Source organism: Phoca vitulina, unplaced genomic scaffold (assembly GCF_004348235.1).
Source record: "Phoca vitulina isolate PV1807 unplaced genomic scaffold, GSC_HSeal_1.0 scaffold25, whole genome shotgun sequence".
Taxonomy (NCBI): Eukaryota; Metazoa; Chordata; class Mammalia; order Carnivora; family Phocidae; genus Phoca; species Phoca vitulina.
Window position 1 is genome coordinate 37,070,694 of NW_022589728.1, and position 14,892 is coordinate 37,085,585.

The 14,892-nt window shown below is 36.9% G+C and overlaps 1 protein-coding gene across 2 annotated transcripts in view; it reads left to right on the top strand.

Annotated features, from left to right (window-relative positions):
* The window catches only part of OSGIN2 (oxidative stress induced growth inhibitor family member 2), a 26,358-nt gene extending 16,808 nt beyond the window's left edge, over nucleotides 1-9,550 (top strand). For both annotated transcript variants that reach the window (XM_032421751.1, XM_032421750.1), the window contains exons 5-6: nucleotides 3,184-3,275; nucleotides 5,802-9,550. In XM_032421751.1, the coding sequence (XP_032277642.1) occupies nucleotides 3,184-3,275; nucleotides 5,802-6,831 (1,122 nt within the window). In that variant the 3' untranslated portion in view covers nucleotides 6,832-9,550. The remainder of the gene's footprint in view (nucleotides 1-3,183; nucleotides 3,276-5,801) is intronic.
* The last annotated feature ends 5,342 nt before the right edge of the window (nucleotides 9,551-14,892 follow it).

Genomic DNA, 14,892 nt, shown 5'->3' on the forward strand with positions numbered 1-14,892 from the left:
AGCTGGGGAGGAGAGGGAGAAGCAGGCTCACCACCAAGCAGGGAGCCCAACTTGGAGCTTGATCCCAGGATCCTGGGACCATGAGCTGAGCCGAAGGCATACGCTTAACTGACTGAGCCATCCAGGTGCCCCACCTATCCATTATTTGTATGCCTTCGCCTCTTATTCCTTAGCTAACGTCACTCTAGCTTCTGTCACTGCCTTTTCTGCTTTTTAAAGGTTGGTAACTTCCTTTTTTGATCAGTTTGATAGTCTCAGAATTTTTCTTTCCCGACCTCTGCAACATTTGACAGCGATGATACCCCTCTTAGATTCTCAGAACCTTTCATCTCCTTGTTTTTCTTATAGTCACTCCTTTCCATTACCTCGTGGACTCTTCTGTAAGCTCTGTGCCAAGCCATGGTCTTGCCTTCATTCTCCCTGGCTTGTCTCATATATGTCAGTGACTTGCATGTGAATGCTGAGTGATTCCCAAATCAGGATCCCTGGCCCACATTGCTTTCTTTTATAGATTCATCTAGGTACCTTCCCTTGATTATTCTATAGGTGTTCTCAAACTCAGCATGCCTACATAACCAGTCATCTTTATCATCAGATTTCTTCCCTTCCTTATCATGGAGTAATAGCCCTGGAATGTTGTTACTCAAGCCAAAAACCTTCCTTGATTGTTCTTGCCTCAACTCCCATTTCAAACCAATTATTGTATTTTCTCCATTCTTTCTCATAAACATATTGTGAGTCCTTCCACCCTACCTTTCCCCATCGTAATTTTATTTGGCCATCATCATCTTTTTTTTTTTAATTTTTTTTAAAGACTTTTTATTTATTTGACAGAGACAGCGAGAGAGGGAACACAAGCAGGGGGAGTGGGAGAGGGAGAAGCAGGCTTCCCGCCGAGTGGGGAGCCCGATGCGGGGCTCGATCCCAGGACCCCGGGATCATGACCCTAGCCGAAGGCAGACACTTAATGACTGAGCCACCCAGGCGCCCCATCATCTTTGACCCAAATTATGGCACAGGTTTCCTACTCCAGTGTTTTCTTCTTCAGTATAATCTCCATACCAAAGCCAGAGTTATCTTTCTTTTGAATGTTACACCCATGCATAAAACCCTGTAGCTGCTCTCAATTCATCTAATGAATAGTATGCAAACTCATTAATGTATTTTACCAGTACCTGGGTGATCTAGCCCCTACTTGGCTTTCTTGCTTTACTGCTCTCTTACATTCCATGCTCCAGAATACTCTTTCTGGGGGTCCAGGTTCACACTCAGACTGTAGATTCACTAGGATTCACAGGACTCCCTAAATGTGTTGTACTCATGGTTATAGTTGATTACGGTGAAAGGATACAGATTAGAATCATTAAAGGGGAAAAGTTCATGGAATAAAGTCCAGGAGAAGACAAGCTCCAGTTTCTAAATGTTCATTTTTAGTGGAGTTGCAGGGGGCTGCACTTAATTCTCCCAACAATGATTTGTGACAACATGTGCAAAGAGTTGCCAATCAGGGATGCTCACCCACACCTTGGTGTCCGGGATCTTCTGGGGGCCAGTCATGTAGAAAAGCAGCACCCACGTGACTGACTCCTCTGCCTCCCAGAGCAAATGCTGGTGTTTCCCATAAATCTCATTGTTAAGATAAACTTAAAGTCACACTGTACAGTTACAGGTACAGCAGGGCCCAAGGCCTCTGGCGTACAAAGTCACTCATCACGTAGAACATTCCAAGAGCTCAGGGGTTGTTTCCTAGGAAGCAGCCAAAAGCCAGGTCCTAAAGACAGACCTTTCTTAGTAATGTGCACAATTTAAGCAACCCAAGTCTGTTAATACTTTCCTGCATAAGGCTGAACTGCTTTTAATTTCTTGAAGGACACTACTGTTCTTTCTCTTTATAAAACTCACATAACATCTTTATTCTGCCTGGAATATTCTCCCTAATGGTACATTCCCCACAGCCCATTTGTGTCCTTTAAGAAATATTCTTCTCTTCTCTTTCTCTATGCCCCTGGTACTTCTGTCAGGTTTGTGTTCCTTAATATACTATAGTCTCCCTGGCCGCAGGAATTTATGGCATAAGGAAAACAAGGAAGACTGGGAGAAAAATGAAGAGATCAAGGGACTGGGGCTCGCAACTAACTGGAAGAACTGGTGCCGTGGGAATAAAGTTTAGATTGTTGAAAGTGGAATATTTGTGCCTTAAGGTTTTTGAGTTTCAGATGAGACAATTATAGCTCCAGATAACTTCTGTATATAATACATTCTTAAGTTTCCCTTGTGATGTTTTCCATCTTCTTGGTTCGTATCCTAGTATCAGGCCCAGTCTGCCTCAAAGCAGTGGCACCTTGCTGCCTTCTCTCCCAGGAGTGATCTACACAGTCACAAATAATAGGCTTCATAAGGCCCAGCACATAGTAAGTGCTTGGAAATGTTAGTAATAATAACTATAAGTACCATTCCCAGTGCTGGGTTGTATAGAAGCAGGGCAAGAAGAGTTAAGAAACAGCCATAGCCTAAAAGAGTTGGTTGAAAGAGATCATTGAGGTCATTGGGACAGGTGCTGTTGGCCCTTGGGCTTTTTGTTGCTTTGTAGTGAGCAAAGCAGAAAGAAGTAGGACAGGGGAGCCTGAAGGGCTCACGTCCTCAAAGGCAGCATTAGCTTCAGCAGTGAGTCTGTTCTTAATCAGGTAACCACTGCTGCTTTCCCTAGTTTTAGAATGAGATGTTGCTGTATCCAAGCTCTGACTTTGTAATTATAATTGATGGAGGGGGAAAAGCTGTTCTGCTGCACATTTTTTAAAAAATTTGTTAATATTAAAATGGATCTACATCTAAAGTGTTAGAAATTAATGAACTTTTTTCCTTTTGTTTAAAAAGTGAAAATACTGATTTGATTTGTTCCTCTAACATATTCTATACCTGGATTATATTATTATAGGCTGAAGCTATTAACATTGTATAGGCATCTGGCAATATTATAAACTTGTTTTATAAGTGTATAACTTTATGAAAGAAGGAATATAGATTCTACAAAATGATAAAAGTATTTATAATTTACACAACCACTTAGAACTTCTTTCAGCTCTCCTTATCCAGATTCTTAATTATAGTGAATGAAGATGGATTTGGCTTTTTAAAAATCCCTGTCACTGCTTAAATGTATTTGTGCATTTTTTATTCAAATAGAATATGGAAGGTTCCATGTTGACAATCAGCTTTGGAAATTGGATGGAGCTACCTGGACTTAAATTTAAAGATTGGGTATCTAGCAAACGAAGGTAAAGATCAAACTGTTACAGTTCTTTGATGTACAATGAGAAAGTCCCTCAGCAAATTTCAAAATATTTGTGATTCTGTCTTAGAGGAATAGTATGTCTTTCAAATAAAACCTCTTTGTAGCAGTGATCATGAGCTAATTTCCATTTAGAGAGAGATTATAAGACAGATGGGGTTCCTTTGCTTTTGTTAATTATGGATTTATCCCACTTTCCTATTAAACCACTCTAATTTCTCATCCACCCACAAATCCTTTCTACACTTACTTATTCTTATCAGTCGATATACAAGTTTGTGTATGGATATCTCATGTATATATACCTATAGTGTTTGGCTTTCAGAGTAGAAGAGTGCATATGATTAATAATTTAGAATGATGGAGTAAGCCAGAATCTGTGATGTGATTGGTTACCCTACTGGCTACTATAGAGGTAAATATTTATTAAGAAATATGAAAATAGAAGTAAGAAGAAAGCTCTACTTGGAAGAATATGAATTTATTTGGGGAAAAATACCTAAAATGTAAAGTAATATGAAAAGCTTTTTTTTTTTAAGATTTTATTTATTTGACAGAGAGACCGCAAGAGAGGGAATACAAGCAGGGGTAGTGGGAGAGGGAGAAGCAGGCTTCCCGCTGAGCAGGGAGCCCAATGCGGGGCTCGATCCCAGGACCCTGGGATCATGACCTCAGCCGAAGGCAGATGCTTAACGACTGAGCCACCCAGGCGCCCCGTAAAGCCTTATTTTCAAGAACAGTAGTATTAAATTAGATAGGAATTGCTAATACAGAGAATCTAATTTGCTCACCGAAACAATAAAGCAAAGCAGGGAAGTTACTTAACCTTTGTTAGAACAGGGTTGTACACATTTGAGTGCTTGACTTCCTTTTAGATAGAAACCATATTACCCCATAGAAATTATCCTTAATTTGAGAAGATTTAAGGAGAACAAATTCAGGCCAGCATGAGTCATTGAGATTAAACCCTTCAGATATTCTTAAGTTTTATTTAAGTAATCCCAGCACTTGAACTCATGACCCCGAGATCAAGAATCACGTGCTTTTCTGACTGAGCCAGCCAGGCCACCCCCCTTTTGGATTTTTTTTTTTTTTTAATATTTTATTTGACAGAGACACAGCGAGAGAGGGAACACAAGCAGGGGGGAGTGGGAGAGGGAGAAGCAGGCTTCCCGCCGAGCAGGGAGCCCGATGCAGGGCTCGATCCCAGGACCCTTGGTCATGACGTGAGCCGAAGGCAGCCGCTTAACTGACTGAGCCACCCGGGTGCCCCAATCCCTTTTGGATTTTTTAAAAATGAATTTTATATGGGTTTGAAATGAAAAGTAGTAAAATCAGGCAAGTTGTACAAGTTCTTGATTTTCATAAGCAAGCAAGTGAAAAATTGCTTAATATTCTTCCTTTTGTGATAACGGGTAAAAAAGGGGAAGCTTTATGATTTTTTTAATGTGCTAGAAGTGTTCATCCTTTTACATTGGGCATATTGTATATTGAAGTAATATGTGAAAAAGAATCTTGTGATTAAATATTGACTTCACTTCCTGCCTTTGCATAGTGTTGACTATTAGATCTTGAAAGACTGACTCTTGAATCCTGACTCTGACTTCTAATGTTGTGACCATGGTCAAGTAACTTAAACTAGCTGTTAATTTCCTCATTTATAAAATGGAGATTATGATAGTATTAACTGCTACATAGGGTTTCTGTAAAAAGTGAGTTAACATATTTTAAATCTTAAATTTTAAGAAAACTTTTATGAATATCCAGTTATAATTTGTAATGAATTATGTGAAATTATTAGGTATGTTTTTACTGCTACTTCTAATTGGGGCCCAGGGTTTAGGTGTATTAATGCCTACTGCTTTAAAGTTCAAGTGGAAAATGAAAGAAACTGCTCTTTATGAAAAAAGTACATTACTGTATTTATAGATTTCCTTATGAACAGGAAAACACAAATGTTTTATGTACTTAGATTAAGATGATTTTTTTCAGAAGACAGATGTGAATTTTCAGTCATTAGGAAAAGAGCAACTCATGAAAAATCATGTCAAAATCATGTATATTAAGAATTATATATACTATAGTTAGACGTGCAGAATCTCAATTATAATCTAGTTCAGTCTTTTACAGTATGTAGAGTGAATAGTATATAGACTGAATTATTTAGTTGTGAGATAAGACTATAAAAGTGTATTTCCACATTTTAATTCATTTATTTAATAAATTTCTTGATAAAGGTAGCTAATTTGAACAGATCCTGTGCAAGGCACTGGGGAAACAGATGCATTAAAATACAGTTTCTACTCTCATGGGACTTCTATTGATAAAACTCATTCTTTAACATTTTTAACTAAAGAAAACTTACTTTCTTTGTGAAAGGATAATTTACAGCTAAGACAGTCCAAAGGAATTAAAAAGATGGTTTATAATAGCTTACTAGGAGGAGCAGGAATAATCATGGAAACTATCACAGTACTTTTCTCATAGGATATTTTTCCTTTTCCTTTTTTAGGAACCTAAAAGGAGATAGAGTTATGCCAGAGGAAATAGCTCGCTACTATAAACATTATGTAAAAGTCATGGGTCTTCAGAAGAATTTCAGAGAGAATACTTATATCACCTCTGTATCAAGACTCTACAGAGATCAAGATGATGATGATGGACAAGACAGAAATATTTCAACACAGCATTTACAGATAGAGAAGTCTAAATTTATCAAGAGGAATTGGGAAATCAGGGGTTATCAGCGAATAGCGGATGGTTCCCATGTTCCCTTCTGTCTCTTTGCTGAGAATGTAGCTCTGGCAACTGGAACATTGGATTCTCCTGCCCATCTGGAAATTGAAGGGGAAGATTTTCCTTTTGTGTTTCATTCAATGCCTGAATTTGGAGCTGCTATAAGCAAAGGAAAGTTGCGTGGCAAAGTGGATCCAGTGTTAATTGTAGGTTCTGGGCTTACTGCAGCTGATGCAGTACTGTGTGCTTACAACAATAATATTCCTGTGATTCATGTGTTTCGCAGACGAGTAACTGATCCAAGCTTAATTTTCAAACAGCTTCCCAAAAAGCTTTATCCAGAATATCATAAAGTCTATCATATGATGTGTACTCAGTCATATTCTGTAGACTCCAATCTTTTATCTGATTATACCAGTTTTCCTGAGCACCATGTGCTTTCCTTTAAGTCGGACATGAAATGCATTCTTCAAAGCCTCTCTGGATTGAAAAAAATATTTAAGCTCTCTGCAGCAGTAGTACTCATAGGTTCTCATCCCAATCTGTCTTTTCTGAAGGAACAAGGCTGTTACTTGGGCCATAACTCAAGCCAGCCAATCACATGTAAGAGTAATCCTGTGGAAATAGATGCATATACCTACGAATGTGTTAAAGAAGCCAACCTTTTTGCATTGGGTCCTTTGGTTGGAGACAATTTTGTTCGATTTTTAAAGGGAGGGGCACTGGGTGTGACACGCTGTTTAGCTACAAGACAGAAAAAAAAACATTTATTTGTTGAAAGAGGAGGAGGAGATGGAATAGCTTAAAGTGAGTTTATAAGTAATTTATATGGACAGTTAACCATTAAAGATTTTTCATAGTGGCTTTGCAGTGTACTGGCTTGAATTTTCTGGACTTGAATGAACTGTGGAAGAGAGCCTCAAGCTATAGTAACTATTTAAAGTTACAAGAACTTGGTGTTCTGATTTATATTGTATCAGAGGTGTCTGGGAAACACTGCCAATTTGGTCTACTTTAAGCTTTCACTTAACTAAAACATTCTTTTCCTCCAAGACTTACTTTTTGTGATCATTTGTGGCTATGTTTGATTCCAAAATCTTACAGCCTTGAGTAATCTATAAAACCATACAGTATATTAGGCCAGAAATCTTCACTATACTTTCGGTCCACCTTGCTGCTCAAGGGTGGGCTAAAGACCAGCATTAGCTTCATTTGTAGCTTGTTAGAAATGTGGACCCTCAGGCCCCACAACAGAATTAGTGAATCAAACTGCATCTAATGAGATCCTCAAGGAATATGTATGCTTACTAAAGTTTGAGGCACACTGGTCTAAAAGAAAATGTGATATAAGTTATGTATGCTGGGGGTGGGCAGGTTAGGAGGCATTTACAACTCAGGTTTAATTTATTTTGAATTATCAATTTCTATAAATCTAATTTATTACCAAATGTGGTATTTTAAAAAAATATTTTTATTGTTGAAACCTTGATAAGTACTTCATATTCTTAGCTTCTAATAATTTAAATAGTCCAATAATGTTGGCATACACTTAGACATTCAGGAACCTGCCAAGATATTTTTGGAGATTTATTCTCTAACTCACGTAACAACCTAATTTGCAATTCAATAAATTGTGAATGAAACTACTTATCCCTGTGTGAATATTGAGTTTCTGTCATTAAAACTAACATTTGGGCATAAATACTTATAATATTGTAATAAGTATTTAAGTATGTTTGGGTACTGCTAGAATTACTTAAGGTTAAAAACTGTCTTTCTTTTCCATTCCAATGCTGATTACTTTGAAATCTGTTCATTGGAGATGACATAGTAGCTTATCCTATCGTTATTTATTGAATTATATGCCCTATCTTGATTTATATTTATTTAGATGTGCTTAATGTCTATATTTTCACCGACGTCTCCAGCATTTGTAGTGTTAGGCAAAAAAGTGATTTCTGAAGTTCTTCATGGCAAATTTAATTTCTCAGCCTTCATTTTTTTTTTTTTGTAAAACTTACTTCATCTGGAATGTGTTTATTGAATGTCTATTCCTTTTTCTTTAGTATAAAAAGACTAAAATGTCAATATTTTTCTGTCCAGTTGCAGTGTTATATGCTTACAGGATCATAATTCACCTTAAAACATCAGTGTTTATAATACACTTTACAAGTAGCTGTTTCAGATGAATTGAATTCTTACACTCGATATGTGTCATGTCTTGATTTAGTTTGGATTAGAAATGATGTAATCCAGTTTTAGTTAACTATAATTGTAACTTTCAAATTTCACACCTATTGAAATGGTTATAAACATCCTCTGACTGCATATGATTGAGCACACTCTTGCTTGTCCTTTTGAGCTCTGAATGAGTTGGGCTGGATGTTTTTATAAAATTGAGAACTGTTAACATCTCCTTGTGTCTCAAAAGTTTGCTCTTATCCAAATGATAGCATTTTTGTAATGAAAGTATTCATCAAAAAAAAAAAACAACTTTAGGGAAAATAAAGCTTCAGTAAGGGCCTAAATAAACCTGGTGAATAATTTCACCTGTAGTAAACAACCCTCATTTCTCCCTCCAACCTAGCTCTTCTGGGATACAGATAACATTATAGCCTTTTCTCTGATATACTATACTCTTGTACTCTTAACCAATTTCTGTCCCATAATTCTAAATCTTTTATTCAGTATCAACTAGCTATTCAGGCGGTGGGGGAAGCACTAAATATCTGACTAGTTATTCATTCCATGGATGTCTCCTTCATCCCTTAAAAGTCTAGCTCTCAAAAAAAATGTTTAAAAAGCAGACTCTTTGGGGTTTGAAAAAAAAAGATTTAGGCAGTCTGAGTATGTGAACTTCATCTTTAGAAACTAAACTGAAGCAGAGTTAAAAGGATTTAAAAAATGAGCAGACTTAATAACATATAAATAGCAAGTGATCTAACACGGACAGCTGGAATCCAGAAGGAGAGGGAGAGAGATTAGGGCAGAAAAATATATGTGGAGAAATAAAAGTTGAAAATTTTCCCGATTTGATTTAAAAAATAAGCAATGCACAGATCCAAGAAACTCAAACTGCAAACAAGATAAATACAAAGGAAATCACACCTATGCACATCATTATCAAACTGCTGGAAAACAAGATGAGAAATTTTAAAAGGAAAAAAGGCAGCAGGGAAAAATGGTAAGAACGAACAAATGACCAGAAGAAATGTACAAATGGACAAATGTCTTCATAGTGCTTAAAAAACTGTCAAACTAAAAGTCTAAATGCTGATCTTCACATAAAATTCTATATCCTTTAAATTTAATGAAAGCTGAGAAAATTTGATTTCAGAAGACCTGCACTACACAAAATACTAAAGGAAATTCTTCACATTGAAGGTACATGATACCTGATGAAACATACCTTCATGAGGGAAAGTGCCAGAAATGATAAATACTATTTTTCTAGTGCCTAAATTAAAATCCAATTAACTTTAAATTCAATTAACATATTTGTTTCAGGGGTACAGGTCTGTGATTCATCAATCTTATATAATACCTAGTGTTCATTATAACACATACCCTCCCCAATGTCCATCACCCAGTTACCACATCCCTCTACCCCCCTCCCCTCCAGCAACCCTCAGTTAGTTTCCTATGATTAAGAGTCTTTTATGGTTTGTCTCCCTCTCCGGTTTTGTCTTGTTTTGTTTTTTCTTCTCTTCCCCTATGATCCTCTGCCTGGTTTCTTAAATACCACATATCAGTGAGATCATATGGTTAACGGTCTTTCTCTGATTGACTTATTTCGCTTAGCATAATACCCTCTAGTTCCATCCAAGTCATTGCAAATGGCAAGATTTCATTTTTTGATGGCTGTGTAATATTCCATTATATTCAATATATACACACACCACATCTTTATCCATTCATCTGTCGATGGACATCTGGGCTCTTACCATAGTTGGGCTATTGTGGACATTGCTGCTATAAACACTGGGGTGCAGGTGCCCCTCTGGATCACTACATTTGTATCTAGGGTAAATACCCAGTAGTGCAATTGCTGGGTCGTAGGGTAGCTCTATTTCCAATTAACTTTTGAAAGGAAAATTATTAATAGTGTATTTAAAAAATTTATTTTATTTTATTTTATTATTTTTTTTTTTTAAAGATTTTTTCTTTATTTATTCATGAGAGACAGAGAGAGAGAGGCAGAGGGAGAAGCAGGCTCCCAAGGAGCAGGGAGCCCGATGCGGGACTCGATCCCAGGACCCTGGGATCATGACCTGAGCCGAAGGCAGACGCTTAACCATCTGAGCCACCCAGGCGCCCGAGTATTTAAAAAATTTAAAGCAAAATTTAAAAAACTAAGATTTAGGACATGTAGAAGTAAAATATATAATTACACCATAAATAAAGGGATAAGTGGAGTACACATATCTGACCTATACATTATACAGGCATAAGTGGTATGTTATTTAAGGTAGGCTGTATTAAGTAAAGAATGTATATCCTTCCAGCAAATATTAAGAAAATGTAAATGGTGTAGTTATAAAGCCAACAGAAGCAATAAAGAATATTAAAAAATACTTGATTAATGCAAAGGAGAAAAAAAAAAATGGGACAAAGAGGAAAAACATGGTAACAGACCTTAACCCAACCACAAATTATGTAAATAGATTAAGCATCACCAATTTAAATGCAAATATCATACTGGATAAAAAGCAAGCTTCAACAATATTGTGTTTAAAAAGACAGGAAAATATAAAGACACGCATAGGTTAAAAAAGGATTAAGAAAGACAAAGACGTAGGATGCAAACACTAAAGAGAAAGGTGACTTCAAGGCAAGTATTACTAGAGATGGATATTTCATAACAAAAGATATAGTAAGTCCAGAAGATGTACCAACCTTAAATGTATCTGCACCTAATTACTGAGTTTTAAGATAAATGAAGTTCTGGCTAAGACAGTGACACAGGAGGCTCCTGAATGCATGTCCTCCCATGGATACACCACATCTACAGCTACACATGGAACAATTCCTTCTGAAAGAAACCCAGACACTAGCTGAGAAACTGACACGGTCACACACACACCCCCACCCCCACCCCACCCCAAAAGGGGTTGGAGAGGTTTAGAGACACTTGCCATAAGCTCCACTTCTGGCACAGCAGCGAACAATCAGGAAGGAACTTACATATACTCCCAGAGGACTGAAGGGTGTGGATGCAACATCTAATGTCCCAATTTTTAAGACTTCTGAGGGATGAGCCCCTGAAACACCTAGGTTTGAAAGCCAACAAGCCTGGTGCCCAAAGGACCCATGAGACTACAGCAAAGAATGGTTCTTAACTGGCTTGGATTTACTGTAGATAACCCACCAGAGGCAGCAGAGAAAAACGCGCATTTCCCTCCCAGTCTTTCCCGAGGCTTCTTTGCGTATCTTACAAGCTGCAGCCTGAAAGTCTGGTTGCTGATTTAGGAACACACTGCTATCTTTTCTGAGCCCAGCAGGTATTATTTCTGCACTCTCCTTTGCTCTAAGTCACTCGTGTCTTCCTCCAAGGGGCTGGCACACATACCAGGTGCAGGAGCTCTTGTAGCTGCCACCCAGACGACACAGTCCTTGATAGCCTGGCACTGGTGGCCAGCAGGGCTTTTGTCTGTGGGTTGAACAAGACTATGGCTAACAAAGAAACAGCTTTAAACCAGCTATATGCCCAGGGCTCAAGAAAGAATCAGTAGGCAAAAATGCCCTTATCTCAGTCTTTCCGTGACAGAGGCCTGCCTATTTTTTTTTTTAATTCATTTATTTATTTGACAGAGACACAGTGAGAGAGGGAACACTATCTGCGTATCTTAAAAGCTGTAGTGTAAAGGTCAGGCTTCTAATCTATTTCACACCTAGGGAGAGACTCCATCCTACTCAGAGACCAGGAAAGCCAGCAGACACCATGGCTGCATTCTCCCTGTATGTAGCCCAATCCAAATCACCAACATCACTGGAACTGTAGCTAAACAGAAACAATTCTTAACTAGCTACTCCCCCAGGGTTCAGTGGAGAAGAAGCAAACACCCAGCTCACAGTTCCATGAAAGATGGATACTTAAATAATTTAAAAGCTTCTGCCTGAGGGTCCAGCTTCCTGTCAGTCTGTATCTAGATGCTAAGATCCTTCCCTTTAAGACACTTACAGAACTTGGCACACCTCCAACTATGTTATCTAATACACAGAAAGCAACACAGGGAGTCAAGGAAAATGAAGAAATACAGAAACCTGTTCCACATAGAATAACAAGAGAAAAATCTAGAAGTAGACCTTGGAGATTAGTGATTTATCTGATAAAGAGTTAAGAATTATGGTTATAGAGATGCTCACCAAGGTCAGAATAACACATGCACAAAGTGAATATTTCAACAAAGAGAAAACAAGAACCAAACATATCACAAGGCTGAAGAATACAAAACTGAACTGAAAAATTCAATAGAGGATTCAAAACAGATTTGATAGATGAAACAGGAAGAAAGAGTGAACTTGTAGAGCATGGAATCAGCATAATGAGAAGAGAAAAGAAAAAAAGAATGAAAAAGAGTGCAGACAGCTTATGAGACTCATGGGACCAATATCTGCATTATAGGGATCTCATAAGAAGAAAGAGATAAGGGGGCAGAAAGCTTATTCAAAGAAAAAATGTCTGAACATATCCCTAATCTGGGGAATGAAATTGACATCCAGATCCAAGAAAACCAAAAAGTTTCAGTTAATCCCAAAACACCCACACCAACACATTAAATGAATTGTCAAAAGTTAAAGACAATCTTAAAGTCAGAATAACAAAAGCAATTTGTTACTTATGAGGGAACCGCTATTAGATTATGAGATTATTCAGCAGAAATATGGCAGGGCAAAAGAGAGTGGAATGATACATTTTAATTGCTAAAAGAAAAAAACCTGCCAATCAAGAATAGCCTACCCAGTGAAGTTGTCCTTCAGAACTGATGGAGAGATTGAGCTTTCCAGATACAGAAACTGAAGCTTATCATCACTCAACCAGCTTTACAAGAAATGTTAAAGGGACTCCTTCAAGCTGAAAAGAAAAAATGGTAACTAGTAACAGGAAAATATATGAAATTATAAATCTCACTGGTAAAGGTAAATACATAAATTGAAAATACTCTAATACTGTGATGGTGATAGGTCACTTATAAATCTAGTGTGAAGGTTAAAAGACAAAAGCAGAAAACGTTAAGTACAATAATTTGTTAATAGTTACACAAGGTAAAAAGATGTAAATTGTGACATCAAAAACATAAGGCTTAGGGGAAGAGTAAAAATGTGGAGCTTTAGTATGCATTCAATTAAGTTCTTACCGGTTTAAAATAGAGACTGTGTAACTATGAGGTGTTTTATTTAAGCCTCATGGTAAATACAAAGCATCTACATTGGATATGCAAAAGATAAAAAGAAAGGAATCTAAATAAACCACTACAGAAAATTGCCAAATCACAAAGGAAGAGAGCAAGAAGGAAGGACTAAAGGAATTAAATTACAAAACAATTTACAGAAATTAATTAGCCAGAAAACAATTAGCCAAATGACATTAAGTTCACATATATCCATAATTACTTTAAATGTAAATGGTCTAAATCTTCCAATGAAAAGACATACAGTGGCTCAACAGATGAAAACAAAACAAAACAAAGAAGACCCAACTACGTGCTGATTACGAGAGACTCATGTCAGCTTTAGGGACATACACAGACAATGTGAAGGGATGGGAAAAGATATTCCATGGAGATGGAACAAAAAGAAAGCAGGAGTAGCTATACTTAAACAAAATGGACTTCTATCCAGAGAGTGTAATAAACAAAGAAGGTCACTGTATAATATTAAGGGTCAATCCAACAACAGGATATAACAAATGTAAATATTTATGCACCCAACATAGAATTACCTAAATATATAGAATAAATATTAATAGATTTGAAGGAAGAAACAGACAGCAATACAATAATAGTTGGAGACTTCAATGCCCCATTTTATGCAATGGATAGATCAGACAGAAAATTAGGAAATATGGGGCTGAAGTGATGCATTAGACCAGATGGACTTAACAGACATTTACAGAACATTCCATCCAACACCAGCAGAATACCTATTCTTCTCAAGCACACACAAATATTCTATAGGACAGATCATATGTTAGATCACAAAACAAGTCTCAAAATATTTAAGATTGGAATCCTATCAAGCATCTTTTCCAATCGCAGTGTGAAACTAAAATTCAATTACAAGAAGAAAATTGGAAGGCTCACAATATGTGGAGATAAAACAGCATACTACTGAACAATCACTGGATCAAAGAAGAGATCAAAAGAGAAATAAAGGTACCCTGAGACAAATTAAAATGTAAAGAAAGTATGTCAAAATTTATGGGATGCAGCAAAAGCACTTCTAAGAAGGAAGTTCATACCAATAAGCTGCCTACACCAAGAAACAAGAAAGATCTCAAACAAACCACCTAAATTTACACCTCAAGGAGCTAAAAAAAGAACAAACCAAGCCTAAAGTTAGTAGAAGGGAGGAAATAACAAAGATCAGAGCAGAAATAAATGAGAATAAAAAGACAACAGAAAAGATCAATGAAACTAAACCTGTTTTTTCCTCAAAAGATTAACAAAACTTTAGCTAGACATAACAAACAAACAAACAAAAAAGGGACTCAAAAAAGTAACACTAGAAATCAAAGAGGAGACATTACAACTGATACCACATAAACAGAAAGGATAACAGACTATAATAAACAATTATACGCCAAAAAACTGTAGAACTTTGCAAGAGTGGGTAAATTTGTAGAAGCATATAATCGACACAGGTGC